The sequence below is a fragment of the Planococcus citri genome, chromosome 5 (assembly GCF_950023065.1).
Source record: "Planococcus citri chromosome 5, ihPlaCitr1.1, whole genome shotgun sequence".
Lineage (NCBI taxonomy): Eukaryota > Metazoa > Arthropoda > Insecta > Hemiptera > Pseudococcidae > Planococcus > Planococcus citri.
Window position 1 is genome coordinate 38,021,107 of NC_088681.1, and position 13,865 is coordinate 38,034,971.

General features: G+C 32.9%; 1 protein-coding gene across 1 annotated transcript in view; it reads right to left on the minus strand.

The window, feature by feature from the left end:
* The window catches only part of LOC135846624 (kinesin-like protein CG14535), a 221,207-nt gene that overhangs the window by 14,058 nt on the left and 193,284 nt on the right, over positions 1-13,865 (minus strand). Inside the window, exons 6-8 of the mRNA XM_065365825.1 lie at positions 6,488-6,703; positions 6,307-6,400; positions 3,090-3,287 (exon numbers count right to left, since the gene is read on the minus strand). Coding sequence (XP_065221897.1) covers positions 3,090-3,287; positions 6,307-6,400; positions 6,488-6,703 — 508 coding nt within the window. The remainder of the gene's footprint in view (positions 1-3,089; positions 3,288-6,306; positions 6,401-6,487; positions 6,704-13,865) is intronic.

A 13,865-nucleotide genomic window follows, 5' to 3' on the forward strand; every position in this document is an offset into this window, starting at 1 on the left:
GGGAGAGGTTTTTCCAAGGATGGACTAATTTTTTATGTTGAAAGAGCTTGTTTGTGGTTTGGAGGGACCAAAAGTTTTGCCATTTCTTAAGTGTGCTTTGGGTGAAGATAGATTTGAGGTCGTCAGTTGTGATAAATATAAGGGGAGAAAGGATGGTGGCAGATTTTGCATTAACATCTACAATTTCATTTCCTAAGATTCCAACGTGGCTGGGTACAATGTACATACATAAACTGTATGAAGAAGTTTGAATTTTGTAAGTCAAATAGAGTTTTATGAATATTTTGAATTAGAAGGTGATCGGAAAAAAGATTTTGGATAGCAGTTAGTGAGCTGAGGGAATCACTTTGAATTAAGAAGGACTTATTTTCTGATTCATAAGTGAGTATGTCACAGAGACAGTGGAAAATAGCTGTGAGTTCGGCAGTGTAGATTGAAGAACAGTTATGGATTTTAAAATTTGAAATTTTATCATTTATAGAGTATGCATATCCATGTGTGAAGTGTTGGTATTTTTGATCCATCTGTAAAGCAAAGATTGAATTTTTTGTATTCTGATAAGAGTTCAAGATAGTTCTGTTTTATTACTAATGGAGAGTGGCTATTTTTTGGGTAGTTAATAAGCTGTAGGTTGACTTGAGGAGGTTTTAGAAGCCAAGGGGGGTATAATATTGTTTTTTGGATGAGAGTTTTGGGATTGATTTGAAGATCATTCAACATTGTGATGAAATTAGAAATGGGTCCTTCTATATGATCAAAATGTTGGGGGTTGGGTGGGTTAATTGAGTTTTGGAGTGGATGGGAAGGGTTGGTGGATGCATTAAAATCAAAACTCACAAAAAGTTTATTCAGTTGAGATTCGATTTGATTTGAAATTAAAATCAAAATTGACCAAAATTGTGCAGCTATTTAGTAAAAATTTGATTTGATTGGTAACTGAAAAACGAAATTCTCTGAACATACATATCTTCCGACTTAATTTGAAACCGAAATTTAAATTCACAATGAATTTAGCAAATAAAAATTCGGTTCAATATGAAGTTAAACTGAAAATTCGCAAAAAATGTACTCAGTTGAGATTCGATTCAATTTGAAATTGAAATTCATAGAAAATTTTCCGACTAATAATTCAATTTGATTTAGAATTTAAATTCGGAGAAAATTTATTCGCTTGAGATTGGATTTCACAACCCTCACCAATATTAAAACCAACCAAAAAAAATTGAAATTCACATCAATCAATTTAATATTAGATTTTAGTCGAGATTTATTAAAAAATTTCATTGATTTAACAAAAAAAAATTGAGTTGCAGGATGTCCAAAAAAATCTCGATCAAATCAAAATGCAGCTCTTGTGCAAAGAACTTTTTCAAAAGTTTTGCAGGATTTTGAACACTGCAGTGTTGGGTTTCCTGAATTTCTATCTTCTTAAAAAAAAAACTGCCTCTTCCTCATAATTTGTAATAAAAATACATATTTTCATCGAAAAATATCATTTCTAAAAATGCAAAAATATTTTGGAATGCAGTAGTGCCAATTTTTCGGTCATTATTGCAAATTACAAAATGCCAAAAAATTTTACGTTTTTGGGTATTTCTTCAATTTTTTGAAATTGGCAATCATGGTCAGAAAATTGGTAGGTACCAGTGGTACCACTATCTTCCAAAATATTTCCACAGTTTTAGAAATTATATTTTTGACTATTTTTCGCAAAATTGGTTGGGTAGGGGCTAGAGAGAAAAAACTAAGATTTGTTTAGAAAATTTATCTTCTGTCACGATTTCTTCTGAATAATTTTGAACTTGAAAGTCCCCCAACATTTTTTTTTTGATTTTTTTTCATGATCCACCCTAAATTGATATAACTTTCAAACTGCTGGCTTCTGCATTTTCAAAACTTGAAACCCAAAATTCTACGTATTCCATAATAAAACGACCAAAAATTGATAACTTTTGACCAATTCGGCCATTTATTGATCATTTAAATATTAAATACGGTCAAATATGTACGGTCCTTGTATCCTGTTAACGAGCTCATTTTATGCAAAAGTGCCTACATAGGTAGGTACTTATAAAACATAGGCATAAGATACCACGCACCAACCACCACTATGTATAAGAATAGGATCCAACTAAACGACTCGACAACCATAATAAAAAGCTCGGCTGACGTTCGTTAGTCGTAATGTTCTTAGTTGCGGTTACTAAAAAGCTTAAATTTTACACAAACGTTTGCCAAGTCGGGCAAGAAAACAAAACGAGCAGGAGAAAAAAAAACGTACGAAGGTACTCGACATAACATGTGATTCACATTAGGCTAATTACAATCCGGTAAACGGGGCTCTTTGTTTTAAGTTATTTATGGTACCATTATCATTACACAGTGCACACTTATGCTGCCTACATGTACATACATTGTTTGCTATTCTTCTTTTTAACAGTTTACCTTATATACCTACTCGTTTAGTCCTGAGTATACATATATATTTCTACCTTGTCTTTGTATTGTTGTCATTTTATACACCTACCTACTACGTCGTCCTACACTACGTGAACGTGAGATAATAGGACGAGTGCGGGTCCTCTCTTCTTGTTACGTAGTATCCTTGTACTTTTCAAGCACCTCAACAACCATTGACAAGATTTATACACTGTGGTGTTTTCTTATAGCCTACTCGTATATGTACCTGCCCTATGCCTATGCTGTGTGAGCCCGTTTATAATTGTACTCGACTACCAAGGTGGAATCTTTTCTGAATTTTAAATTTATTCGTATCATCTCGGCGCTTAACAAAAGTAAACTACAACTATCTCGACTCGGAATTTTCTCATCTTCGCAGATATATACCTACTTTTGCTTTAAAGGCTGCGCGTGTAAAACGTAGATTACAAAGGCTATAAGTTTTACACCTTCGGGGAAAAGTTTTCCACAACGAAGACGAGTGTTTTGCCAGTCCAAACTTTGGTTATATAGACTATACACAGTATACACAGCGGTGAATTTATACATCGAAAACTGGCAATTCTTCGACATCTCGCTATGGTTCAATATTTACGTCCTACTATAGAGATAAGGTTCGATTTACTTACCCGAAGCGTAATCGGTTAGAAGGTCTTTGATTTGTTGCGAAGCGGCTGTAATTTCAACCGCTGATACGCGAACCGAAAATCTAGCACCAGTTTTCTGTTTTTGTTCGTTGACCGCGCGATAGAGCCACGTGATGGCGCAAGGTATCACGCCCAGAGTGGCTGCTGATTCCGATGATCCGATCATTGTTTTGGTTTTGCCTGCAAAACAATAAAACAATATGTTTTAGAAGAATACCAACCAAAAAAAGGACTAAGAAATGGTGAAAAAAAATCGAAGTGAAATGGAAGGGGTCAATGAAATGAGTTCTTAATTATTTTCCTGAAATTTATAGAGAATTTGATAGGAACGAACATAAAAATTGAGGTTTAATCCAAGCAATAGAATTTTACCATGCAAAAAATTGGAAATTTTGACCATGAGTAAGTACATTTTAGTTAGGGTGGCCAATTTTGTACTTATACAAAGAAAGTATCCTAATTGGTATAAAAAATGTTGAACAGAACAAAAGAGAATAGATAAATAGAATATCAAAATACACCACCTGCCAAAATTTCAGGTGCTGAAATTCAATTTACATTTTTGGTAAATTTTTGAAAATACAAATCGGGACCAAAAGTGAAAAAATAAATAAAACACCAAATTGACATAGGAAACTGAAAATCGGTTTGTACCCTATTTTCAACTTCCCAAGTTGAATGGTCAGGATCGTTAAGAGCCAATATAGGCCCGAGACAAATATAATTTGGCTCCATTTGTAGGGACGAAACTAATAGGGGAGAAGGGAGGGGATTCGACTGAAAATTTTCCGAATGACATAGGGAAAAAATACTAATTTTACCAATTGAAATCATATTGATAATTATAACTTATAAAAATCTTAATTTTCTGTTCTGAATTTTTGGGGGCTCAAATACGAATTCTTTTATTTTAAAACAAGAAACAAATTGGCCCAAGCGAAGCATGGGCGAAAGTTTTTGAAAATTTGAATTCGAAAGGTCTAAAAACGATGTTTTTTAAGGAAGTGGATTAAAAAAACAGGACAGGTCCGAGCGAAGTGAAGGCGAAACTTTTGAAAATTTTCAATTTTAGAAGACTGAAAAAGATGCTTTTTTAAGCAAGGAGTTTATTTATTGGCTTTTAAAAGTTCAGAATTTGAAATATTTTTTTTTACGAAGTTAACTTTGAAAAAGAAAGGAGAACAGATCCAATAAGTACTTCATTTTTTTACTTCAAAATTTTAAAAATTGAACGATATTTTTTTTGTTGGAAATTTTTGTTTTAAAAAAGAAAAAACAAGCCTGGGCGACACGAGGGCAAAAGCTTTCAAAAATTTGTGTTTTAAGAAGTAAAAAAAAAAAACAGATTTTTCTTTCACCACAGGCCCTTCTTTTGCTCCCCTTCTCGAATGCTCTGTGATTGTCGGTGATTTCAAACTTTTTAGGAGCCTCCAGTAAATTTTTGAGGATCCCAGTTTTCAAAAAAAAAAAAAAAAAAAAGCAGTAAGTAAGGGATGAAAATGAAATTCAGCACCTATAAACTCGGATTTATCATTCTTTAGGGCCCATTCGATCGAATTAGGAACATATTTCCAAAATAATTTTGTGCCAATTCAAATCCAAAATTTTCTCCAGGGATTATTTTTGAAAAAAAAAACAAAAAACTAAGAATTCATTCGAAAATCCGACCAAATTTCAGCTTTCTAGGTCAGTTTGGCGAAATTTTGGTTTTTTCCTTCTCATTGGACCAGAAAATGTTTAATAATTCGCCAGAAATCAAAAAATAAACTTCTGCACTTGAAGTTTTAGCTTCAGTGAAAATGTTTAATTATATTAAGGTTTGTTGATCCCAAAACCGAAATCAAAAAAAAATGTAATTCTGAAATTTTCAGCCCAAGAAGTTAATTTTAACCGTCTACAAAGCTGTTCTTATTTCCGAACAGGAGACCTAAGCGATACATCAATCTCCTTATAAATGATTTTTTTCCCCATTTTGGTTTCAATTCAGTGGGACGAGGGGGTAAGTGTAGGGTGCTTCAACTTTCTAAACAGCATTTTGAGGTCCGAAATCCATCGGTGTTCAAAAGTGATCAGTCATTCATTAGAAAAATAGCAAGTAGTTAGCAGAAAAATATTTGGACCAGATAAAAAAAATTGAAAGAGCATCCAAAAATACACCATCTGCACTCAAATTTCAGGAGCTGAGTTTCACTTTGATTTTTTGACAAATTTTTCAGAACTCAAATTTGGCTCTTTTTAAATATCAAAAAAATCAAAATTTGATCAGATTAAGGAAGCCCTTTTTGACCTACCAAATTGATTGGTAAGGGTTTCGAGCCATACTGGAGTCTCCAAAAAATTCTTGAAATTTTTAGTCAAGTACAAAAAATTGTAATAAAAAGGTCAAAATGAAATTCAGCTTATAGATTATCTAGGATGTATCTTTCTGACCTTTTTGGTGAATTTAGGCAAGAATTTTTTTCTACGCTTTCAAATCCAATACGTTCTTCAGTTCACATTTTTTGAAAAATGAGGAACACTCCACCGTTCTGAGAGCGTCACATAAAAACCTGAAATTTCATTCAGAGCTATCCTATTTTGACCCTCAAAATGGATTAGTAGTTCTTTTGGACTATTCTGAAACTTCTAGCAAATAAGTAGACTAGGTATTTAATTTCAGTTCTCAAAGACAAAACACACAATTGAGATTGTGAATTTGAAGTGATGGAAGCAGTACTGTAGAAATTTGTCTTCAAACGTAGGCATCAAGAAGGTGACTAAAATAGTAGGCAAATCTGAGTTTATATGTAGATGCTAAATTTCATTTCGAACCGGTTTATGACATTTTTTTCTAACACTGAAAAATCCAAAAATCGATCCAGAACAGTTCGAACTCATCAACCATCGATTTATGGTGGGGGGGGGGGGTCAAAATGGGGTAAACCCACATTTCAGCATTTCACCACAATTTGACCAAATTTTGAATTTTTGATGGAGAATGAGTCGAATTTGAATTGTCAAAAAATCGTTGAAAAATAAAATTGAACAGTTGAATTATATTTTCGGATACTTTTCGCAAACCGAAATTTTTTCTCATAGTTGGAATAACACCCACTTTTTCAACAAAATTTTACTCTTGCGAATAGAAAAATTTGGCTTAATTACAATTAGTCAAAAATCAACAAGCAAAATGTATTCTTATAATGTTAATATTTCTTACCTAATTTAGCATTACCGAAACAAAAAATACACCCATCGTTTCCATTAATCACAGCATGAATAACATCGGTTAACGCATTTCCGCATATTTCCACCTGTAAATAACAGCGAGATGAACATAGATTATAGCAAGTGAAAAGCCCCAAATAACGCTTAAAAAATATAAAAGAACAGCAGCTTACCAAAGGATCATCGTCGGAAAACAACGCGTCAAAGGCGAACATTTTCGGAGCAGACACAGCGCATTTTCTTTCCTCCGGTGTATCGTTATGAGCATTAGAATTAACAGGCTCATAAAGGGTGATCTGTTTACGTTTCTTATCCATCGAGAAAACAGGCGAGATGGCATCTTCTCCGGTACTGCTCGAGTCAACGCACACTTTGAGCATAACTTTCACCTGTAGGTACATACAAGGGGACAAAAAAGCACACGCTATTATTAAAGCACTAAATCATAGCAAAAGTTGAAATTTAATAAGACCTAAGGCGACAAAACCGGTACCTACAATTGGCGTTAGATTTGAAAAAATGATAATCTGTTGGCGATAAATTGGTAAAAATATAAACTTTAAACGTTTCAACTTTAATATAAAGTTAAATGAAAAGCTCGTAACAGTCGTAAATTCGTTTTGCCCAAAAGCGAGAGACGTATAAAAAGATAATCCTCCATATGGATGACACCCGCGAGTATAAAAGTGGGAACCGAGTCGTCGGAGCTTATATACCTCCCTAACAATTTCCACGAGATGTATCTCGCTTGCCTGTCTACCTACCCTTTAACGACGATAAAGCCGTTTACCATGAAATCTGCGGATTCTTCGAACTATTATCATCGAAAACGTTCTCTGCCTTATGTTGTTTAAGCCTCCGCCGTCTCGTCTCATCGTCGCGAGACCTTCAACCCTCAGACGTTTAACACCACAGAAAACTTAACTTCCTTTTGAACTTTGAACTTGCTTGGCTGTGTGTAAAACCCGAGCGCCACTTTATTAAAAAAATATATCCTTTGTAATAGCTCCCATAATACGTTTAGCTTTTTGGATAATTAATCGGTTTATATTATGGCAATGGCGGCGGCGGTACGTTTTATTAAATATTACTCTTTTACGAGTATTTGCAAGCTTTTCCTTAATAATGGCTACGCATTTAGCATTTTTATGGCTGTCTCGTAAGTATACATTTTATAGGTACGTTTTCCGATATTAATAAGTAAGGATGAAAGATTTTCGAACTCTTCACAAGTAATTAAAAATAATGATTCGAGAGTATATAGATTTCATCAAGTAATCAGAATCACAAATAATCAAAAACTAGGCCAGTTTTGAAAAGTGAGACGGTTCTGACAAGTAATTAATTTGGAAAAACGACACACTAAAAATTATTTTCATTCAACTCATTTCTCATGTCACCTCCATCCATCCTCATTTTCAAGGACCCATAAAAATGACAAAGTTCATTTTTTTCAATGTTGATTTTTATAGTTTTTCCAGAACTGCATGATTGAGATTGACTCAGTCTATCTACATACAGAAACCACCCCCTCTTCCTTTCAAAAAAAATTCAATTTTACGGATTAAGAAAAAAACATTGCATAATTTGGACTTGGAAAATAGAAAGCAGATCCTGCATCGTTTGTAAATCTAAAAAATTCCAAAATAAGCGACTGACGATGAGCAATTTTTCTCAAATTCAACTCTAGGAACACGAATTTTCTTGACAACAGCTCATTTTCACTGTAACTTACATATTTTCACAAGAAACAAGCCCAAAACTGTACAATGTAAATTTTGAAAAATTTATAATGATCGATCGACTAAATTTCTCCATCTTTTATTCATTCATTTATTTTTGTATTCCTATAATTCCAAAACTTATGTTTTTCATTTTTTTTTGTGTGTGTGTCTGGTTGAAAGTTAAATTCAGACTTTGGTTCAAGATTTTTAAATATTACAGATGAGTGTACCTGACTATACTTCAAAAATTCATTGAAATAAACAAATAAAAATTTAAAATTTTTAAAAAACCGTCGAGATATTTTTCAAGCTTTTGGAAATATGTATTTCATGTTCAGAACATTTTGCTCTCAAGAAAACCAAGTACATAAATATGAGGTATTTAGCACAAAATAAAGTGAGTGAAAAATGAGGAAAAATATCAAAAGTTCAAGTTTTTGGAAAGAAATCAATTGTTTTACTAAAAAAACAGTCTTTTTCGTGAAACACTCAGTGAAAACTCGAGTAAGAAAAATGTTCAGTTTTCTTTTTAGTAAAAAAAAGTTAGATTTTTTCAGTGAAAAATGGGCAGTTTTTAATAAGATAAAAGAAGTTATTTTTAATAAAAAAGGACGATTCTAGTGAAAAATTGACAGTTTTTTTTAGCTCAAAGCTGTAGGTTTTCTAAATAAAAAAGTCAGTTTTTTAAGCCCCAGTGAAACACTATCGCATTGTTTATTAAGTGAAATGGTGTCTTTTTTTTGTACAATCCTGCTTTTTCGATGTAAAATTTAAGGTCGTCATAGTCTTCTTACAGTGAAAAAATGTCATTTTTTTAGTGAAAAACTGATGTTTTTTATAAGTGAAGAACAATTGTTTTTTTTTTTTAGCAAAAATGTCCAGTTTTTTTTTAGTTTGGTAAAAAACTATTGGGGGTTTCAGTGAAAAACAGGTGGGTTGTTAAGTGAAAAATATTACTTAATGTTTTTTTAAAAAGCAAAAAAGTTCTTTTTAGTGAAAAACTGTTGTTTTTTTTTGAAAATCAGTAGGTTTTTTAGCTAAAAAATTTCCAGGATAAAACGATTGGGGTTTTCACTGAAAAACAGTTCGCTTGTAAAGTGAAAAATATTAATATTTTTTTTTAGTGAAAAACTGCTGCTCTTTTATTAATGAAAAACTGTTGTTGTTTTAGTGAAAAAACTGCTGGTTTTTTAGTGAAAAACTTCTGTTTTTTTTTAAAGTGAAAAACAATTGTTTTTTATACAAAAAATGTCCCAGTTTTTTTAGTTTAGGAAAAAAACAGTTGGGCTTTTCACTGAAAAACAGTTGGTTTATAAGTGAAAAATTATTGTTTTTTTCTTCTTGTGAAAAACTTGTTTTTATTAGTGAAATATGATCAGTTATTTTTGGTGAATTACTCGTAATTAAAGTTGGTCGAAAATTTTGGTAAATTGCTTGGGTAATTTTTGTTTTGGTAAATTAATGGCGTAATTTTTGGTAAATTGGTATTCCAATTGGTAAATTTTCGTAAATTGCTGGGGTAATTTTCAGTTTTTCAATAAAGTTGGTTGAAAATGTTGGTAAATTACTGGGGTAATTTTTGGTAAATTGGTAAATTTTAGTAAATTGCTGTGGTAATTTTTGGTATTGTTAAATTAGTGGGGTAATTTATTTTGTTGAATTGGTGTCAACCTTTGGAAGTAACTTACTGGGGTAATAAAAAATTGGTAAATTAGTGGGGTAATGTCTGGTAAATTACTGCGGTAAATGTTGGTAAATTGTTGGGGTTATTTTTGGTAAATTGGTAAATTTTGGTAAATTGGTAAATTTTGGTAAATTGGTAAAAACCTTTGGCAGTAAATTACTGGGGTAATTAAAAAAGTCGGTAAAAAATTGGTAAATTAGTGAGAAAATGTCTGGTAAATTACTGAAGTAAATGTTGGTAAATTGCTGGGGTAATTTTTGGTAAATTGGAAAATTGGTAAATTAGTGGGTAATGTCTGGTAAATTACTGAGGTAAATGTTGGTAAATTGTTGGAGTTATTTTTGGTAAATTGGTAAATTTTTGTAAATTGGTAAATGTTGGTAAATTGGTAAATTTTGGTATATTGGCAAATTTTGGTAAATTGGTGAATTTTGGAAAATTGGTAAATTTAGGTAAATTGGTAAATTTTGGTGTATTGGTAAATTTTGGTATATTAGTAAATTTTGGCAAATTTTGGAAAATTGGTAAATTGGTGAATTTTGGTGTATTGGTAAATTTTGGTATATTGGTAAATTTTGGCAAATTTTGGAAAATTGGTAAATTGGTAAATTTTGTAAAATTGGTAAATTTTGGTAAATTAATAAATTGTGGTAAATTAATAAATTTTGGACTTTTGGTAAATTTTGGAAAATTGGTAAATTGGTGAATTTTGGTGTATTGGGTAAATTTTGGTATATTGGTAAATTTTGGCAAACTTTGGAAATTTGGTAAATTGGTGAATTTTAGTAAATTGGTAATTTTTGGTAAATTGGTAATTTTTGGTAAATTGGTAAATTTTATAAAATTGGTAAATTTTGGTAAATTAATAAATTTTGGTAAATTTGTAAATTTTGGTAAATTGGTCAATTTTGGGGTAATGTCTGGTAAATTACTGAGGTAAATGTTATAAATTGCTGGGGTTATTTTTGGTAAATCGGTAAATTTTTGTAGCAAAGTCGGTTAATCTTGCGAACTGCGCAAGATGTTTTTTTCAAGTGAACAGCTTGATTTTTTTCGGCAATAAAAGTGTCAGTTTTATAAATTAAAAAAGTTTGGTTTTCAAATATGATCAGTTTCATTTTTTAGCGAACAGTCAGTTATTCGAAATTAAAGAACTATTGTTTTTGAGAGAGAAAACGGTCGTTTCAGGTAAAAAAAACAAGAGCTTTCGAGCTTTCAATTTTGAAAAATATTTCAAAAATTAAAAAAAAAAACAGATTTTGATTAATTGTGACTTTTTAAACCACAATTTTTGTATAAATTGGAGTCGTACATCTGATGTGGTCACCCTTGAATAAACACGTTTAAAATATAAAATATACCCTCTTCCAAAAATTTCCCTGAACATTGCCCCTTCATATTTTACGATGGCAAACTAATTCACACGTGTGTTTGAGCGGCTGTATTTCTAGGCGAATGTTCTACATTTTGAATCGAATGAAACACTCTGTAGTGTATAGTCTCAGCTCACGTTATTTGTTTCAAAAACACCAAAAGTACATACCATTGTAAGTATACGTTTCAGAGTAAGTTCGTTTTTCAACCAACATCTGCCATTTTTCAAAGCCTGCTGACCAGATCAATAAACAAGTCTGCACGATATGCAAACAAAGCAAGTTTAGATATACACACAACGATGAGGTTCTTCTCTGCACAGTTCGCATCCGACCACAATTCACACCAAAACACGGTCTTCTGGTCTGGTCTCGCGCAGAAAGACAGAGATAAAACGACGGTGAAAAAAAAATCCGTCTGAACGTTGAAATATGCGAAGTTGAAGCAAGTCGGACGTTTATAAATCGTGTTCGCCATTCGGGTCCGCGGCCTACGAATGGTCCAGCGTTTAACACCTGTATTCGCCGGTAGACGAGAAGGGACATTACCCACCCGTATAACGACGTTCCCAATTAACCCGTAGCTGGTTTCGAAAATAGGGCTTAATCCCGCATTGTCTCCGCGTATACGAGTATGTGGCTGGCCGAGGCCGAGCCCGAGCCGGATCCGGCACGCGGCGCTGCAGAAATTAGGGTTAATTCGCCAGGGATTTGCCTTATGTTGGCCAAGTTTTATTGCTAAGTTTGATGCGTTGTGGCCACATTAACGTTGACCAAACGTAAAACGTTTTTGGAATAATAATTCCCTTCGCTTCTCTTCTCGTCATCATCTCACATGCTGCGTCGCTCGAGTCACTGCGTATGTGTGTTGGTGTGTATCTGTAATATTTATCCCTTTATTTATCTCTGGTCAGGACATATACGTTGTATTACGTGTATAGGTAGGTAGAGATAGGTACCTATACCTAACCTATCTGCGTTCCATTGTAGTATTATATAGATACGACGTGAAACATAGTAATATGTCGTAGTATAGCTCGTCAACTCGTTATATTTGGGGGTGAATATGAAACTGTAGAATTGCAGAGAGACGTTGACGTGTTTGCCAGACCAGACCAAGCAAGTTAGGCAGCGCATATGCGTGCGAGACTTCGAAGCAATCGAAACATTTTCCAGTATTTCTCTATGTACCATGAAAAGTATACATAGGTAATACGAGCGAGTAAAACTAATTACAAACTTTTAATCGTATTACTCGCAAACGTTCAACTTATAATTAAACCGTAAGAAACACGTTAACGTTATGAATAACAACTCGTCTCTCCCACGGTTTTTCACTCCATAAATTAAATTGACACATAATACCCACCAGTGAAAAAACTCACCCTGACATCGACGATGGATTCATATCAACAGAACACACAGAAAGTCTCTCCGTGTATTATGTATATGTACTTCCAATATGTATACTTGCCAAGCATTTCCTTCCTATTTCACTCTCCATCTCTCTTTATAAGTAATTTTCATCAAAAGCTTCCATCTATCGTACATATACGTAAGGTTCGTTTTTATCGAATCAATCTCACCAGCAAGCTTTTTTCGCAGCGATTTTTTTTTTTGCAAATTCTTTCCCCAGCGGCATGCGTGATATCAATCATCGTTTTTTCTTTCCCTTTTCACCTCACCTCTCTCTCGAGTTTTCTTTCTCTTTGAGGATGTATTCTTTTTACTTTTTTTTTCGTTACCCTCACTCGTTTACTTCGTATTGAAATAGTCTCGTGTTGTGTTTTTTTTTTTACTCAATAGCTTGTGTACTTCATGAGCATTTACTTGCATTTTGAATGGCACTAGCCCCGAACTAGACGAGATGTTAGTGAAATTAAGGTCGCTTTGATTTCACTTTCGATGTGAAATCATTTCCGAGAGGGTGGTGCGATTGGTTATCCCTTTAGCCTTTTAGACGATTGTGTTTTCTTTATGATATGCCGAGGCTACGACATTTGAATGTGAAATGTGAAAGCGAAAGTGATATGAATGTACGCGTAGTAGGTGTGAACTTTGTATTGAGTTGTTTCCTGCAGTACTTTACAATGTACTATATTGGAGGTGGAGATGTATGTAATTGCAAAACGAGAAAATGACTAGACACCCCACCTCCCTCTCAACTGCGATAACATCAATGACTCGCCCTCTTTTGGGGATTTTTTGAGAACTTTGTATACTCACAGAACGATAATCTTAAATTAAATCAGGTATCAGGCGAATTTAGTGCTTTATCACAAATATGAAGATCTCTAAATTCCATTCGCCGTTTTCTCCTCGAATTCATCGACAATCAAAATTTGATAATTTTTGTTTAGGAAACGACCAAATGTCTCAAAATTTGGATCATCAAAAATGCAGAAAGTAAATGATATAGGTAATAAAAGTTGCTAAATTGACTTCCTAGTAGATGAAAATCATTGTAAATTGTCAGAAAAATTAGCATAACCGAGCAAAGTTTTGACTAAATTGCTCAACAATTTGTTGAAATGCCATGAAAATACTTGAAACAATTGTTTAAAACATCATCACAAGTACCTATAACTCATTAAAATGACACAAAAACGCATAAAAAAATGAGCAACACTTAATGTGAAGTCTAGAAATTTGTATAAAATCTGAAAAAACTCGACTGGATTATTATAAAATTGATTGAATATTCTTGAAATTTCATGAAAATTTGTCAAAATTGTAGAAAATATTATCTTTGTCTCTTTGTCAAACTAAC